Source organism: Stenella coeruleoalba (assembly GCF_951394435.1).
Source record: "Stenella coeruleoalba genome assembly, chromosome: 5".
Classification (NCBI taxonomy): domain Eukaryota; kingdom Metazoa; phylum Chordata; class Mammalia; order Artiodactyla; family Delphinidae; genus Stenella; species Stenella coeruleoalba.
The window spans coordinates 25,471,805-25,491,457 of NC_137150.1; the positions used below are offsets into that span (position 1 = coordinate 25,471,805).

The 19,653-nt window shown below is 40.6% G+C and overlaps 2 protein-coding genes across 2 annotated transcripts in view; both read right to left on the reverse strand.

Moving 5' to 3' along the window:
• The window catches only part of ATP1B3 (ATPase Na+/K+ transporting subunit beta 3), a 42,649-nt gene extending 23,298 nt beyond the window's left edge, over nucleotides 1–19,351 (reverse strand). Inside the window, exon 1 of the mRNA XM_079921524.1 lies at nucleotides 18,948–19,351. Coding sequence (XP_079777650.1) covers nucleotides 18,948–19,056 — 109 coding nt within the window. The 5' untranslated portion in view covers nucleotides 19,057–19,351. The remainder of the gene's footprint in view (nucleotides 1–18,947) is intronic.
• Nucleotides 3,772–6,697, reverse strand: LOC307186502 (transmembrane protein 203-like). Its single transcript, XM_079921668.1, has one exon. It carries the CDS (start codon nucleotides 4,805–4,807, stop codon nucleotides 4,361–4,363), a length of 447 nt encoding a protein of 148 aa, XP_079777794.1. The 5' UTR covers nucleotides 4,808–6,697; the 3' UTR covers nucleotides 3,772–4,360.
• Nucleotides 19,352–19,653: the final 302 nt, after the last annotated feature.

Below are 19,653 nucleotides of genomic sequence, written 5' to 3' on the forward strand. Positions count from 1 at the left end.
GTGTGTGTGTGTGTGTGAGTGATGTGGCCAGGGTAAAAAAACAGACCCATCATTGCAAGGCTAGAACTCCAAGCTTTGCCATGCACACAGCCAAGTATCTTCATATTCAGAGCGATATGAATTTGCCCAAGCAAGGGGTATTTCAGCAGGCAGCACCCACCCACATCCTGTGACCCCCTCCTCTCCTCTGATACTTCCAACTACAAGTAGCTTCCACAGATCACACTGATTCAAGATCAGAGCTTTAAAATTCCAGCACATAAGGGAGTATTTCCCGAAATGGAGTTAATGCTCTCTAGAAAGAAGAAAGATGATTTTAGGTTGGACAAAAACCCCAGTATGTATATGTGACAAACAAAAAAATTAACACATAGGACTTCCCCAGTGGCCCAGTGGTTAAGACTCCGTGCTTCCACTACAGGAGCCATGGGTTCAATCCTAGGGGAAGTTCTACATGCCTCACAGGCGGCCAAAAAAAAAAAAAAAAAAAAAAAGAATTAGCACATCAACCCTGTATTTCACAGTAATTATTAGCATAAATTTGGGTTTTAAAAAGTGAGCTGATTTAGAGAATAGCCAGGAAACATGCAGAGAAGGTAAATCATGAAGCTGGTATCAATGAATAAAGTTTAGGAAACACTGGTTGAGTGGAAGCATCATGCAGAAGTGAAGAGAGGAGCATCCCAACCAGTGGGACTTGACAACTCCCCGCTAAGCACGCAGCAAGAGCTGGCAGACGCAAGTTTCAACATCAAGGGCTTAACTTTTTTTTCTTCACAATCTGGAAACACTAAGATCTATCCTAAGCCAGTGATTTATTTTGTGAACATCTATATTTTTCTCAAATGTCTGTATTCAAAGATCTAACATCGTAAGTGGTCACCATCAAGATTATATACTAGAATATATTGTTAACGTCACACATTTATATTTGAACATTTAAAAACTGATCAAAGGGACTTCCCTGGCAGTCCAATGGTTAAGACTCCGTGCTTCCAATGCAGAGGGCACGGGTTGGATTCCCGGTTGGGGAGCTAAGATCCCACATGCCACGCAGCACAGCCAAAAAAAAACCTGATCAAAGAATATTCAATAAATCCTCAGTTACAGCAACAGTAAAGAACACTTAATTCCCCAAAGTTGAATTAACATCAGCTTCATTTTCCAGTCTTAACATAAACCTGCTTATTAATATTTGTCCTAGCAGAAGGGCTAGAGCAGGGGTTCCTAACCTGGAATCTATGGACCCTTCACCCTCACTCATCCCCAGAAGGATTAACTTCAGAGCTTCTATGACTTCTGTAATAATACAGTTCTGAATATACCCATTTTTCTTCTGCAGACTGGCTCTACAACATTCTTGTGATGCTCAAAAGACCCTGTGACCCCGAAACAGATTGTGGCAAAAGCTAGATAACTTTCATTTGTTACCTGCGGGCCAGGAAACTGCCTCCCCTTTTTTTAAGCAAAGGGGAAACAGTTAAAGCAATTTCATTTTAATTTAGACCAGCATTCCCCGTCCTCCCCCTGCCCCAATTACCAGGAGGCCAAAATAGGGAGCGAAAGGACAGAAGGAAGAAAGGAGCACAGGATGTCGCCTCCAGACAGCATCACTTCCCTATCACACAGAGTGATCCTGTTGCAGAAACACAAAGGAAGACCAATCTCAAAGAAGTGATCAGTTTACTACAGAGGTAGATGAAATACGTGCAAAGCCCAAAGGATGGTTTAATGAGATACAGAACAAAAACCATTCTTTCAGATCTGGGTATTTGTAGGAACTAATGGATAAACTCCTCCACAGAGCAGACCAGGGTACAAATATATAAATGTGATAAGGAGTGGGGGATGTGTTCCATCCAATAAAGCCTCACTTACAGAGCAGGCAGACTGAGGCCACAGTAGTTTGTCAACTGACGCAGTAGATATTAAACTGGAGAAGTTTAAAACAGAAGTGCCAGGAGTTTAATTATTTAGCGGTGTTTCAAAGTCATCTGAAAATATGCTTACCATTTTCAAATTTGATTTTAAATTTTCAGGAAAAATAATATAAAGCAGATTTATAAAAATGGTTACAAAGCAAATGAACATATAGCAAACACGAAGAGAAGTGTAAAAACTTCCTATAAAGAGTTGGGTTGGGACTTCCCTGGTGGTCCAGCGATTAAGACTTCACCTTCCAAGGCAGAGGGTGCGGGTTCCATCCCTGGTCGGGGAGCTAAGATCCCACATGCCTCGGGGCCAAAAAAAAAAAAAACCCAAAATAGAAGCAATATTGTAGCAAATTCAATAAAGACTTTAAAAATGGTCCACATCAAAAAAATCTCAAAAAAAAAAAAAGTTAGGTTTATAAAATAGATACACAGATTAACAGCCATGTCCCAAACCTGATGCCATGTACTAGTGGCCATTAAGTCAATTTTGAATGTAGGGAGTGTACCAAGTAGATAAGTGATTTTCAGCACTGAAGCCAATTTCCCCTGCTTGATAAGATCCTCTCGCCAAGAACAAACTTAACATTTAAAAACTAAAATTAATCTCACTTGTAAAAACCACATATGAAAGCCCACTCACAAGGGTGGCAGTACTTTATCAACTTAACCGCCTTTCTCCTACACTAAGAAAAAAAATACCTGAAAATAAAAACAGACGTTGTAAACTGCTGTTCTTATGTATCAGTATCTTGCAGTTATTTACTCAGATGCATTCCTGACAATGACAGGGATGAAACAAATTGAGCTACCCTACCTGAGTAATAGGTAGTGCAGATGGGACCTGTTCAGTGTGCCATGTCTGCCTCAGCGCTAGTTAATGTAAGCAGGGAACAGGTAAGTCATTAGGCTTCATCAAGGCCTGGACATCCACACCCGTTCAACACACTGAGACCGTGTGATCTGACTCCCTACTTCTGCAAACTTCCTAGTTACCTGAGGGTACCCAGACAATAGAAAGACTATGCCTTATCCTCAGAGAATTCTGATGAGAAACAACTTCCCCTTGGTAAATAAATTAATAACCTGTTTATAGTTAAAAATAAATTAAAGCAGAGGCAGGTATAATTTTTTAAAAAATCAATTATATGGACAAGTACAAATTTAAAGTCCTTTGTATATTCAAATTTTTATAAGGAGCTATTTATTGAGGTATAATTCACATTTCATTCACCTATGAGTGGAACTGCTTGATCATATGGTAATTCTGTTTAGTATTTTGAGTTAAGTACCAGACTATTTTCCAAAGCATCTACAACATTCTACATTCCCACCAGCAGGATTCCAATTTCTCCACATTCTCATTAATACTTCCTAGTGGGTTTAATTTGCATTTCCCTAATGACTAATGATGTTGAGCATTTTTTCATGAGCTTATTGGTCATTCGTACCTTCTTTAGAGAACTGTCTATTCAGATCCTTGGCCCATTTTTAAATTGGGTTGTCTTTTTATTGAGTTCTAAGAGTTCTTTATATATTATAAGCACAAGCCTCTTATCAGATACATGATGTTCAATTATTTTCTCCCATTCTGTGGGTTGTCTTTTCACTTTCATGACAGTGTCCTTTATTATTATTTTTTTCAGCAAAACATTCTTATTTTATTTTTATCTCAGCAAATGTTCTCATTTGGCACCCGACTGGCACCAAACCAAAGCCCTTAGGCCAACAGGTGCGGGCTGAGACCACCTGCAAACTTCCCATGTGTAGGTCTCAATGGCTATGCACATCAGAGCACCTATTTCTCTCTCTAGTCCCTTAGGGTGGCCTAAAGGTCTCAGGTGCGCTAACAGTGCTGGCCACGAGGTGGTGGGAAAGTTGTGACGCTGAAATCTGCTGGGATAGGAAACCAAGCAGTGCCCTGAAAGCAAGTTCTTTTCTCAGGTGACAGATACCCAGATAGGGTCCTGCTCATGCTTATTCAACATACTCCTGTCTGCCTGGTGACACTTTTTAGAGCTCAAGCATCTAAGGAAGTCTTGTCTGGCGGGATGGGACAGTAAGCTCTCAGGTCAGCACTGTTGGCCTGGGGAAATCCCGAGTCCAGCTTTGCAGCCTTTGCACAGTGGGTACTTTCCCAGGATCCATGATAATACTCAGAGCCCATCAGGACATTTTACTTATATGCGGTTTCCAACTGTCAGAGGAGTTCAGGACTGTCTGGCCTTCTCAGGATCTCAATTCAAGATTAGCTATTCAAAGCATGAAATAAGAGGGAATACGTTTTAAGAATCAAGGCTGCTCTTTTCAGCCCTGCTGAGGGAACAATTTCAGACATGACTTTTAGAGAGGAAGCTGGGCACTCAGCAGGGCACAAGGTGGCTTTCAGACCAAGACTCCTCCTCCTCTGGTGTGGCGGAGGTGGGACCTCAGCGTGGGGCCCCGCATTCTAGCTTTTCTTCTGCGAGCCTAGTTGACCGGCGGGCAGGGATCATGAGAAGCTGCAGGAGAATGAAGACCGGAGACGTGATCAGGCCGAACCAGAGCTCCCGAGTCTGCTCCACCAGCTTCTGGCACAACAACATCTCGAAGACGAACTTCAGGCTAAGAACCGTGAGGACCCAGAAAAGGTGGAGCACGGCCAGCCGCTTCTCGCCGACCTGGAAGAGGTGCACGGAGACGACAGTAGTGAAGTTGGTGCTGAGCCGGTCAGCAGCGAAGAAGGGCACGAACACGTTCCACCAGGAGAGGCCCGGAGCCAGGCCGTCCACACGCAGGGCCAGCAGCACGAACACCGACAGGGCCATCAGGTGCACGAAGACCTCGAAGGGCGCGAAGCCCAGCAACTGCACCAGCTCCCCGAGCGCGGAAAGCATCGCTCCGGTAGAGCGCGGGCCAGGGCCCGGGCGACGGTCTCACCCGCCTGGCTGCGCCGCCACTCCCCACGGGCCTCGCTGGCGCCTGCGCCGTCGTCGCGGCCAGCGAGCTGCAGAAAGTGGCCCTGCCTGCCCTGGCTCTCGGCCCCAGCCCAGGACCCAGCACTGGCCGCCAGCTGATGCCCGCCTTGCTCGGACGCCACACCCCGCTGGGCGCCGACAGTGTCCTTTAAAGCAGAGAAGTTCTTAATCTCAAGGAAGTCCAACTTATCTATTTTTCTCCTTGGTTGCTTGACTTTTGGTATCATATCGAAAACACCACTGCCTAATCCAAAGTCATGAAGACTTGTAATTATATTTTCTTCTAAGAATTTTTAGTTTTAGCTCTTTAAGTTTGGGTCTTTGATCCACTGTGTGTTAATTTTTGTACATGCTATGAAGAAGGGAACACTGGGGTTTGGGATAAAAGCTGGGCAAGGTCCTGGATGGGTTGGTAAAAATCTAAATCTCTCCACAGAGAATCTCCATACCTGACCAGCTCTTGGCTACCTATGCCTCATCCCTGAATGCTATGACAGGGAAGTCTAAATACAAAGAGGAGGTGCAGAGAACCAATAATTACAAAATACTGAGAAGAAAAACTAATCCAATAAAGTATCAAATGCAACAAAGAAAGTAATGCCTGAAAAAACTGGGTTGTAACAGGGTACAGAACCAGGGGGGGTAGCATGAGTATAATTAAAATACAGAGTATAAGGTAAGAGGATAATTTTTCAAAATCTGATTTCATATTCTGATTGTTAAAATTTTAAAACTTAGTAGATAGCTGAACTGGAGAAGAGTCAAATAATAATAAAAAAAAATCCAGACACCTAACAAAAAAGCAAACCAAAGACTGGGAAAAATATTTTGCATAATATGAAACCAATAAATTACTTATTTGCAATCTAGAATATATAAAGAACTCTTACAACAAAACAAATTTCTAAAACATGGACAAAAGTTTTGAACAGAAACTTCATCAAAGATGTAATGAGAATTGCAAAACAATAAAGCTCATGAAAACATACTCAACATCACTAGCTATCCAGGAAGGGCAAATCAAAACCACTACATTCTAAAGACTGACCATACCAAGTGATGATCTAGGAGCGGAGCAGCTGACACTCTAATACACTGCTGGTGGGAATGTGCCAAAACAAAAACCGATTTCGGAAAACAATTTTTTGAAAAGTTAGTAGCATATACCTATGATAGGATCCAGCCAATCCATTCCTAGATATCTAACCAAGAAAAATGAAAGCACACGTTCGCAGAAGTATATGAATATTCGTAAATGCTTTATTTGTAATCACTAAAAACTCCAACAACCCAAAAGCACATCAACAGATGAATTAATAAATAAATTCTGGCATATAATACAATGGAATACTATTCATGAACTACTTCTCAAAGTAACTGTGCTGAATGAAACAACTCAGCACTCCTGACCCCAAAGAGAACACGCTACATGATTCCATGCATTTAAAGTTTCAGAAAATACAAACTAATCTAAACTGTCAAAAAGCAGATCTATTTTTGCCTGGATACTGGGGCGGTAGGGAAAGAAAAGGATTACAAATGGGAAAGAGGAAATCTGGGGAGTGATGAATATTTTCATTACCTTGATTAGAGTGATAGTTCCATGGGTACAATAGATGTATATGCATATAGGTGAATACACATCAAAACTCAAGTTATACATTTTAATTTTAAATACGTGCAGTTTACCATATGTCACAATTATACCTCAATAAAGCTATTTAAAAAACAAAAATTTGGAAGAAGGCCTAACCTAGAGAACTAGCCAAGCCAAAGAAAAATTCAGTGAGCTAAAAGATCAAACCAAGGTGTTTTACAATACTGGGCAAAAAGACAGGGAGTGTGTATGGAGCTTGTTGACACATGGGAGACAGAACCATAATATCAATAAATCTAACAGGAATTCCACAGAAAAGGGGATGGGGAGGAATGCCCAAAGAAATAACACATTTTGTGTCTAGATTGGAAAAGACTGAAAAATATTAGAAAATACCCTATACCTAGATAGAAAAAGGTAAAATTTCAGAATACTAAAAATAAAGTGAAAATTTCTTAAAGCTTCTAAAAAGATAAAACGGGTTTTACCTAGAGCAGAGAAATATGACTGACAGATATCTCATCAGCCAAAAATAAAACAGTATATTCCAAACTGAGGAGGCTTTAAGTTTTAGCTACACTGTCTTCATTTCCTTCGTTTTGGAAGAAAAACTTATATATTATCTAATCTGAAAAAAAAGGACAAAGTTCACAGACTAAATTCTAGAAAAAGCTAATATAATTGTACATTTTTCATTTTTTAAAGTTTTCTTTAAAAATCTAAGACAAGAAAAATATATAAAGCAATGGTGAGCAAAGAAACCAGTAAGACTTGCTGGTAACATCTAAGTAAGTGTTGATTTTAATTTCTTCTCCTTTTCATGTCTGAGGAATAACTTACATACAATAATTTTCATTGATTCCAAGTGCACAGTCCCAATGAGTAGACAGTTGCATGTATTGTGAAACCACCACTACACTAATGATACAGAACATTTCTATCACCTCTGAAAGGTTCCTTGTGCCCGTGTGCAATCTGTACATCCTTCAGCCAGCCAATGATCTCCTTTGCCACTACATTAGTCTGTATTTTACACAGTTCAAATTTGATTTTAATTTAATAACAAGTTAAAATCCCAAAAATATTAAGGTAGGAATAATTTAATAGTAGTCTAATAAAAGACATTCTCAAAGTGGGTTAAAGAAAACCTTATAGCACTATAAATAAATGCTATTTATAGACAAAAACCTAAAATTATAACACATACTGGTTGAAAATAAAGTAGATCTTGGCTAACAAAAAGAGATGTAGAAGTGGCATTATTCCTGAAAGCAAACTATTTAGAATTCAAGTCAAAAGGTATTAACAAAGCAAAGATATTCTCTATTAATAAAAAGTAAACAAAACACATCAAGAAGATACAGCATAAAGCCATGAACATTTGTGATGCTAAGTGGCTTTAGATATGTAAAGCAAAATTTATCACAATCATCTGTAGAGATTTTAACGTACCTCTTCCAGAAATCCACAGATCAGGTAAACAATAACAAAAAGGATAATATTTTAAAAACACAACTAATAGTTATTTAATATATGTAAAACTTTGTAGTCACCAGAAAATATACTCTTTATAAACCTGGAACATTGCCTCGAAACTGACCATGACTTAAATTTCAAAAAAACCAAACCAAAACAAAATAAAAAATAACTTAAAAAAAAAAAAATCAAGGCCACATTTTTCAAAATCAAAGTATGTTAGAGAAGTATAACAAAAATTTAGAAAATGGACTGCTAAATAACCTTTGGATTAAAATGACAACAAAACCCAAAACATTCAAAATTCAAAACAATCATGTAGCCAAAGCAGAACACAAAGGAAAATCCAGAGCCTTATACGCATTCACTAAAAAACCAGACTAACCAAAAAAGCCAGGTTTTAAATTCAAGAGTAAAATAAATTCAAGGAAAGTAGGAGATTTAAGATACAAGCACAAGTTAATGGAAACAAATGCAAAAAAAAATCATTAATTTTACCAATAAAACCAATTTCCAACTAGTAAGTTCGAAAATAGATGAAATATATGATTTTTAAAGAAAATAAACATATTCAAATCAGAAGTTGTTACAAGAAATAAAGAGCTCTATCCCTAAAAGAGACACAATGTCCAAATGGCTTTAGTTCTCCCAATTTTCAAGTAGATTCTTTCTCTACACACGAGCTGTCCTTTTTGTTTGCTCCGTAAGTTACCTAAATCTTTATAAGGCTAGCACTCTCCAGATACCAAAACTAAACAGACAGTACTCGCACAGATTTCACAAATTTATTTTATTTTAAATGCTTACATAGAGCTTACACGCTATAGAGTGATAATGACACAGGAACAGAGATACAGATTAATAACAAAACATAACAATAATCAAGAAAGGATCCATATAAAATCCACGTAACAAAGCGGGCACTTCAAATCAGTGAGAAAATGATGGACTATTCAATATATTTTGAGATAAGTGATCAGGAACAGCCTATAAAAGACTGTTAAATTTGTAATAATATTTATTTAAACAAGTACAATTTTTAAAATAAAAGAATTAAGAGACAAAAGACAGCAAAAAGACGAGCAGGTCGCTGTAAAGAAACGAAAACTGAGCAAACATAAATTGCAATTATCAGAGACACTGCAAATTAAACCAACCAAGACACCAGCATCCCAACAAACTGGCAAAAATTTTTAAAGAGTGATGATAACCAATGCTCAGAAAGTTGAAGGGAAACAGGTAATTTGATCCCTGCTGGTGAGAGTATACACTGGTACAGCTTTACTGGAGGACAATAAATTAATATAAAAATAAACATATACTATAAACTGGTGATTCCATTTCTCAGTGACTACCCTGGATAAATAGTTGCACACATGCACTGCACAATTTGCAAGAGAAAAATTGCAAACAACTAAATATTCATCACAAAGAAATATATATATATCTTGGATATATATCCCTACACTATGGAATATTATGCAATGACTCAAAGGAATGAGATAAATAAATGGCGGGGAGAGAGAGACAGAGACATGGAAACAGTCAAGACATATTAAGTGAAAAAAAGCAAGTTCTAGAACATACATTCTTCCTATTACTCATGTAAAAGTGGAAAATTAATTATTCCTACATAGTCCATATATACTCATATACATACACACACACACATACATACATATACACATATGTAAGTGTGTTGAAAAAGGACTGGTAGGAAAACTGATAAGCAATCATTATCTGTGGGAAAGACTGCGACTGGTAGAAGGCAGTGAAGAGAAACAATATATTCATGTATTCTTTCTTCTCCAATATCCAATTAGGAATACTTACAAATACACAGAAAAGTTAAAAGAAATGTAAGTGAACACGCATAAACCCCACCTAGATTCTACAGTAAAGTCTACTGTATTTACCTCTTATCTATTCACCGTCTATTTTTTTTTTTAAGAATTTCAAGTTGCAGATGTCAGTACACTTAACCCCTAAATACTTCAACATTATATTAACTAAAATTGAGGGAAAATTGCATTCAGCAAAATACACAAATCTCCAAGGTACCATGACACGGTTGTTTAGAAATACATTCACCTCTATGATTCAAACAGCTATCAAGATACAGAACATTGCCAACACCCTATAAAGTTCTCATGCCCCTTCCCAGTCAATCCCCATGACCACCATCCTAGAGGCAAACACCATTCTGGGCTTTTCCCCAGCATAGGTAAGTATTGCTTGATTTAGAATTTCAAAGAAATGAAATTATATAGTATATTCTCTTTGGTAAAGCTTCTTTTCTGCTCAGCCTAATTGTGGGATTCACCCATGTTTTGTGTTACCTGTAGTTTGCTCCTTTTTACTGTTGAGTAGTATTCCACTGTGTGGACACTGGTTTGTTTATCCATTCTACTGCCGGACACCTGGGCTCTTTCCAGTTTGGAGCTACTATGAATATTTTGTGTATTTTTGTGGACATATGTTTTCATTTCTCTTGGGTAAACTGCTGGGGGTCATGGGGTAAGTGTATATTTACTTGTACAGTAAATTGTTAGACCTTTATCCAAAGTGGATATACCACATATGTTTTAAAAAGTATGACAGGTAACAGTGGTTACCCAGGGAAGAAGCTGAGGATGACAGTGGACTTATTGACTATTCACATCTGTACTATAAAAACTCAAATAATGAAGTTACTTTTGTCATATGAAAAAAAACAAAGCCAAGAGTCCACATTCCATTTAAGACACGTTCAGGTTTCTTGGATTAGCCTACGCTGACCACTAACTAACTTCTAAAGCATAGGTCAGCAAATCATGGCTGCTGCCTGTTTTTGTAAATAAAATACTGAAACGCAGCTAGGCCACTAGTAAACATATTGTTTACGGCCGCTTTCAAGCTACTAACAGCAGAGTTGAGTAGCTGCAACACATACTGTATTCCTGGCAAAGCCTAAAATATTATCTGGTCCTTTAAGGAAAAAGTTTGCAGCCTCCTGTTCAAAAGCATTTATATAGGCCTTGATTTTCATTCCAATGTGACATCTGAAACTATCTCGTGCAACTTCTCCCTTACAGAGGAAACTAAGACCAAGAGATTTTTAATGACTTATCTAAGCTTAGATGGAGATGTAGAATTCTAATTCAGGTCTATATTCTGAATCCTAGTCTGATCATCTTCTCAGTATACTGGTAAATTTCTAAGACTTATCAAGCAAAAATACATAGGCCCACAGGCTCACTTTGACTACGATGCCCTATCTGGAAACTTCAATGAATTAGAAATTTAGTGGAACAGAATCATGGTGAGCTGAGGGGAATGATGAACAAGTTTCTCCACAAACAAGACTTTTATAGTGTGGAGCTATACCAATTAATCAAAATACTCTCAACTTTAGCCCAACGACCAGGTGAATCACAAGTGGAAACTGACTAAATGACAATTTATTCATCAAAAAAATAGTAAGTGCTTACTATGTGCTAGGCGTTGTAGGGACATAAAATGCACCTGTGATTCCTGCTCTGGGAGAACATCCAGCTAGTGGGAGCAACGTATATAAACAACTCTAATCCAGGATACAAAATTTTTAGGTGTTATAGACGATAAATGTATTATTTTCACCTGGGCAAGTCCGAGAAGGCTTATCGCAGAGAGGGCACTAGATCTATGAAGCAGGGGAGAATTTATGATGCAGAGAATGAAGGGCACGGGAGAGGGAATGAGCGGGGCATTCCAGACCAAGAGGCCTTAGACATACCCATTTGGCTATGACATGTGGTGTACAGGGAGCAGGGTGTAAAATGACATATTATATAAGGTTGGAAATGTAGTTCTAAGCCAATATGTAATATATCCGGAATACCAGGCTGTCTGGAACTGATTTAAACCTTCTGAAAGCAGTGGGGATCCCAACAGCTTTGGGGTATAGGCAGTAGCTTGACCAAAGCTGCAGCCTTAGAAATAATCTGATAGCAGTGAAGTTACACTGGTTTAGGTCACAATGATTCTAACTGATTCCTTGGATCTTTCTGGGGCTGCACCAGAAGAGCCTAACTTCCCCGGTCAACAACACTACACTTTTTATAAGCAGCAGATAAAAGTTGGAAAGCCAGTGGTCTCTTTAAACTAGGACCAATTTTGAAAGAAATTTACAAAAGATTTTCATCTAGTGCTTTAAGTTTTTTAATCAGAGAATTTACAAGAAAAGGCACTACCAGATCCTGAAAAAGTGGGGCAGGGTTGGTGGGAATATTGAGGGCTCTGCAATGTGCAACAGGTGGTTAGCATTATGAAGCTAGGAAAAACAAGCACCCTGGGCTCCCTCTGAATGCCTGTTTTCACAAGATACTGGAGGGTGGGGTGAGGTGGGGCAGTGGTGAGTAGGTCAGAGAAAATTAATTCCTGAATTAACTGTAGCAGTGGTAATGAGGGTGTGGGTCACCAAGAGATTCAAGAGATGTTATGGAAGTACAACTGGCATGGTTTGGCCAGGTTCAGAGCCCAGATGACAGAAATGGTAGTGACAGTCTTCAAAACTTGCAAATACAGAAGCAACTCACAACTTCAGTGGAGGAAGGGGAAAGAGCTCTGTTTATCAGTTGATAAACAAGGTACTGGAGTTGTCTAAGCCTCACTCTCAGGTTTATGGGATATGCAAGAAGCAACTGGAATCTCAGAGAGATGTTAACCAAGAAGTAAAATTTGTTGTAATCTTTACAATTGTTTTATGAGATGAAGAAGATGAAAAAAAAACAAGGCCAAAGACAGCACCTGGGAAATCTACATCTAGGAAACAAGAGAACCAGGAAAGGAATGGCTAGAGAAGTACAGAGTAGGGGTAAGGGCCGCTTTTATGGACCAGATACTGCCAACTGGCCAGAAACCATCAAAAGAAAAGTACCTCGTGCTGTGGACAAGGGTCAATTCCTTACCATGGCATCAGCAGAATACTAGGAGGAAGTCATAAATGAGAGCCAGCTCCACCAATGACTCAGTAACAAAGTTTAAACAGATATGGGGAGGTTGTTAAGTTAGGGAATTCTTCTTAAAAATATTATTAGTTAAATAGCACCCTGTAGGGAGAGGATGATACTATTAAATAAACCCCCATTAAATCTGAGAGCAGGTAAGTTTAAAAAGAAAAAAAAATCTTTATGAAGTTCTCATAAGAGCCATATAAGAAGCAGAATAGAGCAATAAAGCAGGACACAGGAGGCCTGGATAATTACCCTGGATAATTATCCTAATCAGATGCACGACCGGGGCATGTCAAACTCAGCTGAGTCTCTTTCTCAGTCTCCCTGAGAAAGTTAAGTGGAAGCTTTTTCTGAACACTGAACTATGAAAACCATCAGTGCTGAAGCAAAAAGGAAAAAAAAAAAAAAGGAAAATGTCCAAACACTGGGTGAACCATTATGCTATGATACACCAAAACCATCAAAGACATTAAAAACAATGTTGCAGAAGACTAATTACATTTAATTAGACTGGAAACATTTCATAATACTGTTCATTCATTCAACCACTTCTTATTACATTCCCACTAAGTGCCGGGCAACAGGCTAGGTGTTAGGGAATTCAAGACGGGTAAGATGTGAATAAGAAGCTTATGTCTAATAAGCGGGCAACAACAATACTGTTGAAGTCATAAATACTATACTAGAAAAAGGTATCATAGAATACACTGGAGCACTTGACCCAGTCTCAAGGCAAAGAATGGTTCGAAAAGGTTTACCAGAGATCAGGCCATCACAGCTGACATCTGAGTAGCCAGGCCAAGTTGAAGGAAGGAGGGGCTCGGAAGCTAGGAAACAGGCCCAAAAGCAGTGGGAGAGAACTATATGGAACAGCAGGGATGACAGGGGAGAAATATGCCAACCAGACTGCAAAGAGTCTGCACGTCATGCTAAGGAGCCCCGAGGGCAACAGAGTTACTCGAAGAGGTGCCCATGAAACATCCAACTGAAGATTTCTGACAGGCATTTGGTAATAAGAATACAAAAACGCCTTAGGGACTAGAAATGCAGATTTGGGGGTCTCAAATGGAGATAATAACTAAAGCCACCAGAACATGTAAGTTCCAGCAGGAAGTGTGGACAGTCCCCACAGAAGTGATGGAGAGGGCCAGGGATACCCCAACAGAAAGTGGCAGAGGAATAAAAACCATTCCCCTTAAACGTTAAGTGATCAAACTAGGTATATCTGTGTATTTTCAAATTTTATTTATACATTTGAAAAAACTTTATACATAGGAAAATGTTAACAGTGGTTACTCTATGTGATTAAAGATGACAGGTTTTACTTCAAAATCAATATAATGAATGCATAATTAGAACATATTTATCTTCCAAAGTTAACTTTTTTTTCCTATTACACAATTCCTTTTTTTTAAATGCTAGGTTAGTAGAGGCTTAACCATAATGGAAATGCCGGAAGTCGAAAGGGGGAGGGGAAGGGGAACTGATATCTCCTAAGATTAACCTTCACTTTTTAAAAATTATTGTACATGTGATTTTTTTTCCTGCTCATACATGTGTGCTGCCCATGTACTCTTGGCATATTTCAATAAAAGTGTTTGGAACATAAAAGCGTTAAACGGTCCTTAATCAAACACAATGATAAATCACAGTAAAGTTGTTACTAAGGACAGGAGGGTTTTTAAACTTCTTTTAATACAACTAAATTAATTCTAAAAATATAAATTCAAAAGTCAATTTCAAAGAAATGGAATTACTTCGGGGGTGAGGGGAAGCTGCTCTTTAACACAGTAAAGCACATACTACTGTAATTACAAAGGTATCTGGAACATCACACACACGCTTGCCCCCTCCCTCCCTTCCACTAGCAGTCCAGAAGTGCTGCCTCCTGCTGGGGGACAGCTCGGTTAGCCTCAGCTGCTGCCGCTGCCACACCCACCACTGCCCTTCATATTTATAGCCTGCACACAGGGTAAGGCAAGTCCTGTTACTTTCCCAACAGTGCAAATTTCTGTAAAGTTCAATATGTCACTCCACAGGACAAAGAATACCTTACAAAACTGGGAAAATAAACACACTTGCCTTCTCCCCTACAGTCAGACACCCAAGATGGGATGGAGCCTGATCTCCAAAGCAGAGCATTTACTGAGGCATAACCCAGAATGGGAGCAGGTGACTGAAAAAACAGCACTTCATATATAAAGTGACCTATAATAAAAGAGACCTATAATAAAAGAGAAGCATGTGAACAAAATGTAGATATTAGTAGTTTGGGTCCAGAATCCTGACCCTGCTTGGAATCAGTAACTTGAGTTTTAGGTCCATGTTAAAATAAAGCATTTATTGACAGATATCCTTAAGATAATGAACTCCAAAGAAGCCCACAAGCAGATGTCATTAAATGACATTACATCATGTTTAAAAAAAAAAAAAGCTCTGTCCTTGGAGAGTCTGAGGCCAAGGATTCTATCACTAGCTGAGTAAGTGAATTCTGACAGATCAGATCTGTGGGTTCAATTTTCTCACATATGAAAATGAGGGCACAGGGCTAGATTAGTGGCTTTCAACCTTTTCTTGATTGTGAGCCACAGTGAGAAATACATTTTACATCAAGGTATCTGAATATACAAAAAGTTTCACAGAATGATATTTTCTCTTAGAATAAACTTATTAGGCAGAATAAACTTTGATAATTTTTCTATTCTATTTCAATATTTTTAAAAATGTTAACTGCAACACATGGTCCACTGTCTACAATTAAATAACACTAGATGATCTTTGAGCTGCCTTTTACTCTAATTGTACGTAATGCATTTAGGTTTAATATCTGCAACATAGCCACAAGGTGCTAAATTGTCTTTGTCCTGTGTTTTCGTAAAAGGCAACTACTTATTCCTGATGCATCCTTACTGTCCAGCTTGAGAAAACAGCTCTTAGGAACACTTTGATCACCTACATGGTGTGCGTAGAAAGTTGTGAAGATGGAATGAGGTAAGTACGTTTATATAAGCATTTTGAAACTGCTGTAACCAAGTGTTACATATTAACCAAATATACAAGAAGCTAATCAAATTCTTCACACAGCTGTTTTAAATCAGGCAATGAGATGAAACGTAGTATTTTCACTTTATTCCCAAGGTAAACTGCAAAACTGCTTTTTAAACATGTGTTTTTAACATATATAATGCACTTGGAGAGGAACCTCAGATTACATGGGACAAATGTACTGAAGACTTGAATGTAAAAAATAAAATCAGGAAACATCTTAAATGTCTTTATAGAATCCTTGAGGTAGAGAAAGGTTTTCTTTATATGCCAGCAGCCCAGCAAATTTACCTAGGTCAAAAATAGATGTAAAAAAAAAAAAAGAAAAGAAAAATAGATGTAATAATTCCCCCCCCGCCATTAATTTCAAAAGCGACTAAAAGAAAAAATTTGCACTAATGAGGTTTAAAAAAAAAAGCCTATAACATGTTTTCAGAATATAAAACGTACATAATGTTATCCACAACCCAGAAATTCCACCAGTAGAAACATATCTCAAGGAAATAAATTTGCAAAAATGTACAAGGATGAAGGGAATGGGAGGAGGAGGGACCAATACATACAATATGTACTGGTTAAAAAAAAAATCAGGAGTTACTCCTATTACCCTGGGTATCTCCCATGTATACATATGGTACACATTAGTAAACTTTAAAAAAAAAAAAATCCCAGTACGTCTAACTATACAATGGAACACTAGCCAGCTATTAAAAGTGGTGATATAGGTCTTTATTTATTAACATGGGAAGATGCCCACAATATACTCAAAAGATTATAAAGCAACACTTACGGTATGATCTCTTTTTGTTAAAAAAAAATTAATAATAACATTATACACATTTTTAGTGTCTGCCCAGACATATACCAAAATATGAATAGTGGACGTCTCTGGGGTGATGAGATCAGGCAGCTCACTCATACACTGCCTTTCTGAGAACTACAAGAAGATATGCTTTCTCCAGGCACACCCCATGCTCTAGGGTACACAGCCCGGTGAGCTGAGTATGGATTTCAGCCTCCAGGCACCACTCCTCCGCATTTCCTTGGAGTGAGCGCCCTTATATTGGGATAGGATTATGGATAGCTTTCTCCTATTTACGCCATTCTCCGCTGGCTTACTACTATTACAATAAACCCAGAAATTTACTATTTGTTGATATTTTCGATTTTGAAAAAAAGGTCTTGCCTTAATACTTCCAAACTAATCCCAACTTTACTTGTACTACTCCCACTGCCCTTACATGATGCCGCATACTCTGACAATTTGTGCGTGTTATCTATTTAAATGCACGTACCAAATAAAATCTCTACCCCAAAAGCATATAATACAAAGGTTAGATAAGGAGCACAACCTGCACCAAGAAATGTCATTCTAACACAAAGTGCAGATACTTATTACTGGAAATGAGAAGGCACTGAGAAAGGTAGTCTACACAAATTAACCACTCTCCACCACTCAAAAATTCCTTCAGCAGAAAAAGTTAGTACACTCTAGAAAGAATAATAACTGTTTACAGTTTTTTCCCCCATTTAATTCCAGATGCAAGATCTATTTCCTCATCACATTAGTGGGTTCCCCACAGACAGCCATTCGAAAAAAAATCGTGAGTGATTACCATGCAGTTAGGCAAGGCATCTGTAAAATAATACCACCGCTGGACTAGGATTAAAGGACAACTGGTTCTTTTCTTGGCTCTTTGGAATATGTAATTTTACACAAAGTAAAAACGCAACCTCTCTGGGGCTCATTTTTCTCGTGTCTAAAGCATTGTTTGGGCTAAAAAACCTCCAAGGCCCCTTTCACCTTGTGATAGGACTTTAAGCCGCCTTTCCACTCTGGAGGAGCCGATTTCAAGCAGCAGCCAGTCTATTTTCTAAGTCAGAGCAAATTTACTCTCTTCGTGCTTCTCTTGACAATGTCATGCCCGAATAGTTCTCAACTCTAGAAATATTCTCACTCAGAAAAAAAGGTCTGTCATGACCAACTAACTAAATATTTTTCAAAAGGAAAGAAAAACTAGTTTACTTAAGTGTAAAGGGGGGAGGAGGAAGCGCACTAGTCCTTATTCAGATATAAACATAATTTTTCCAAAAAAATAAAGTCACTCTAAAGCAGCACCACACTGGCGGATGGTTTAAATATTTCTTTTAAAACAAAGAACCCATGCAGAGGAAAACTGCTAGCAAATTCAATCATCACACGTTTTGAAGGCACAGGAAAAAAACCTGTGCCATTCAGACCGGATTTACTTTCCCCCAATGAAGCACGTTGGTAAGAAAACCTGTGTCATTAAAAAGGAATTAGGGAGAAAGCAACCTTTTAAAAGGTCTTTTCACTGTCCAAACTCAAGTGCACTTTCGTGTACCGTGTACTTCTGTGCTTAAAACATGAGTGCAGACCACACACTTAACACTCACACTCTTCCGACCAGCTGGGGTGGCAGCGTGGACGAGTCACAAGATAGCGGCGGGAGTGGAAATTTCCTCTCCCCGGGCGTGGGGCAAGGTCGGGCTTCCCCAAACCGCTCGGCGCCGCTGGCCGCCTCCGCCAGGCCTCTCCGGGCCGGCGCGCTCCGTACAAAGAAGGCCGGGCGCTCAGCCCCCACGCGCTCGGGGTTCGGGACAGGGTTTACCGGCTTCCGGCGCCGCAGGCCCGGGCAGCACGTGCGGCCCACTCCCGGCAGGGAGGAAGGAACCGGCGCGGCCCGGCGGCGGCTGCCAGCGGGCCCCGCAGCCTCGCTAGCCCGCCGCCGACCCCGCGAGAAATGAATGGGGCCGCGCTGCTCCTCCGGCGCCGCCGCCCGCGTTCGAGTCTGGCGGCCGCGGCGAAAACCGCTGCGGGCGGAGGCAGCGGCGGCTCCCGCGGCCCCCGCGCGGGGAGCCGCCTCCCGCCTTCCCTTCCCACCCGACCCCGCCCGGCGCCCCCCGGACCGCGGCCGGCCCCGGCGCCCAACCGCCGCCCGCTCACCCCAGCTCTTGGCGGTGCGCCCCAGGAACTCTCCGGTGGTCGGGTTGTAGATGAAGAGCTTCCACTCGGCCAGGCTCTGGTTGAAGGACTTCTTCTCTTTCTTCGTCATGGTGTGCGTGCGGACGTCGAGGGGAGCGGCGGCCGCGGGGGTGGAAGCGGCGAGGAGCGCAGAGGCGCGTCCGGGCTCGAGCGGCGCAGCCCGGCGACGGCGGCAGAAGGCGGGACGGCCTAGGAAACCTCCTCTCTGTGGTGAGCGCTCGACCCGACTGCGCTGCGCCGCGCCGAGCCGGGCCGCCGCTCCGGCCGCGGGAGCCTGACGTCTCCGCCCTCCGCAACCAATCCCCGCGCCGTTCAGGCCCCGCCGCCGCCGCCGCTACCGCCTCCAGCCGGCGGCGGGGCGCAGCTGGAAGCTGTGAAGACGCCCCGCCCACGGCCACGGCCCCGCTCGGTGGTACCCGGCTTGGCTCCGGGACGCTCGGCGCTCCCTCTTCCCGGCAAGAAGAAGCAAAAACTACGCATAGCAACTTAAAAAATCATGAGAGCTTAATAAGAAGCAGATTTATAATGACAAGCAAAAGATGAGCATCCCTAACCCGCTGGTTTTTCAGAAGAACTCTGGGGAGATGCTGCGGGCAACCGGGATCCGGAGTCCCCTCGCTTCCTAGCCTGCGGCGGCGCGGGACTAGCAGAGAGCGGAAACGACTCC

Bases quoted from the DNA above. Each gene is read 5' to 3' on its own strand.
- LOC307186502 (XM_079921668.1), bottom strand. From the start codon at position 4,807: ATGCTTTCCGCGCTCGGGGAGCTGGTGCAGTTGCTGGGCTTCGCGCCC.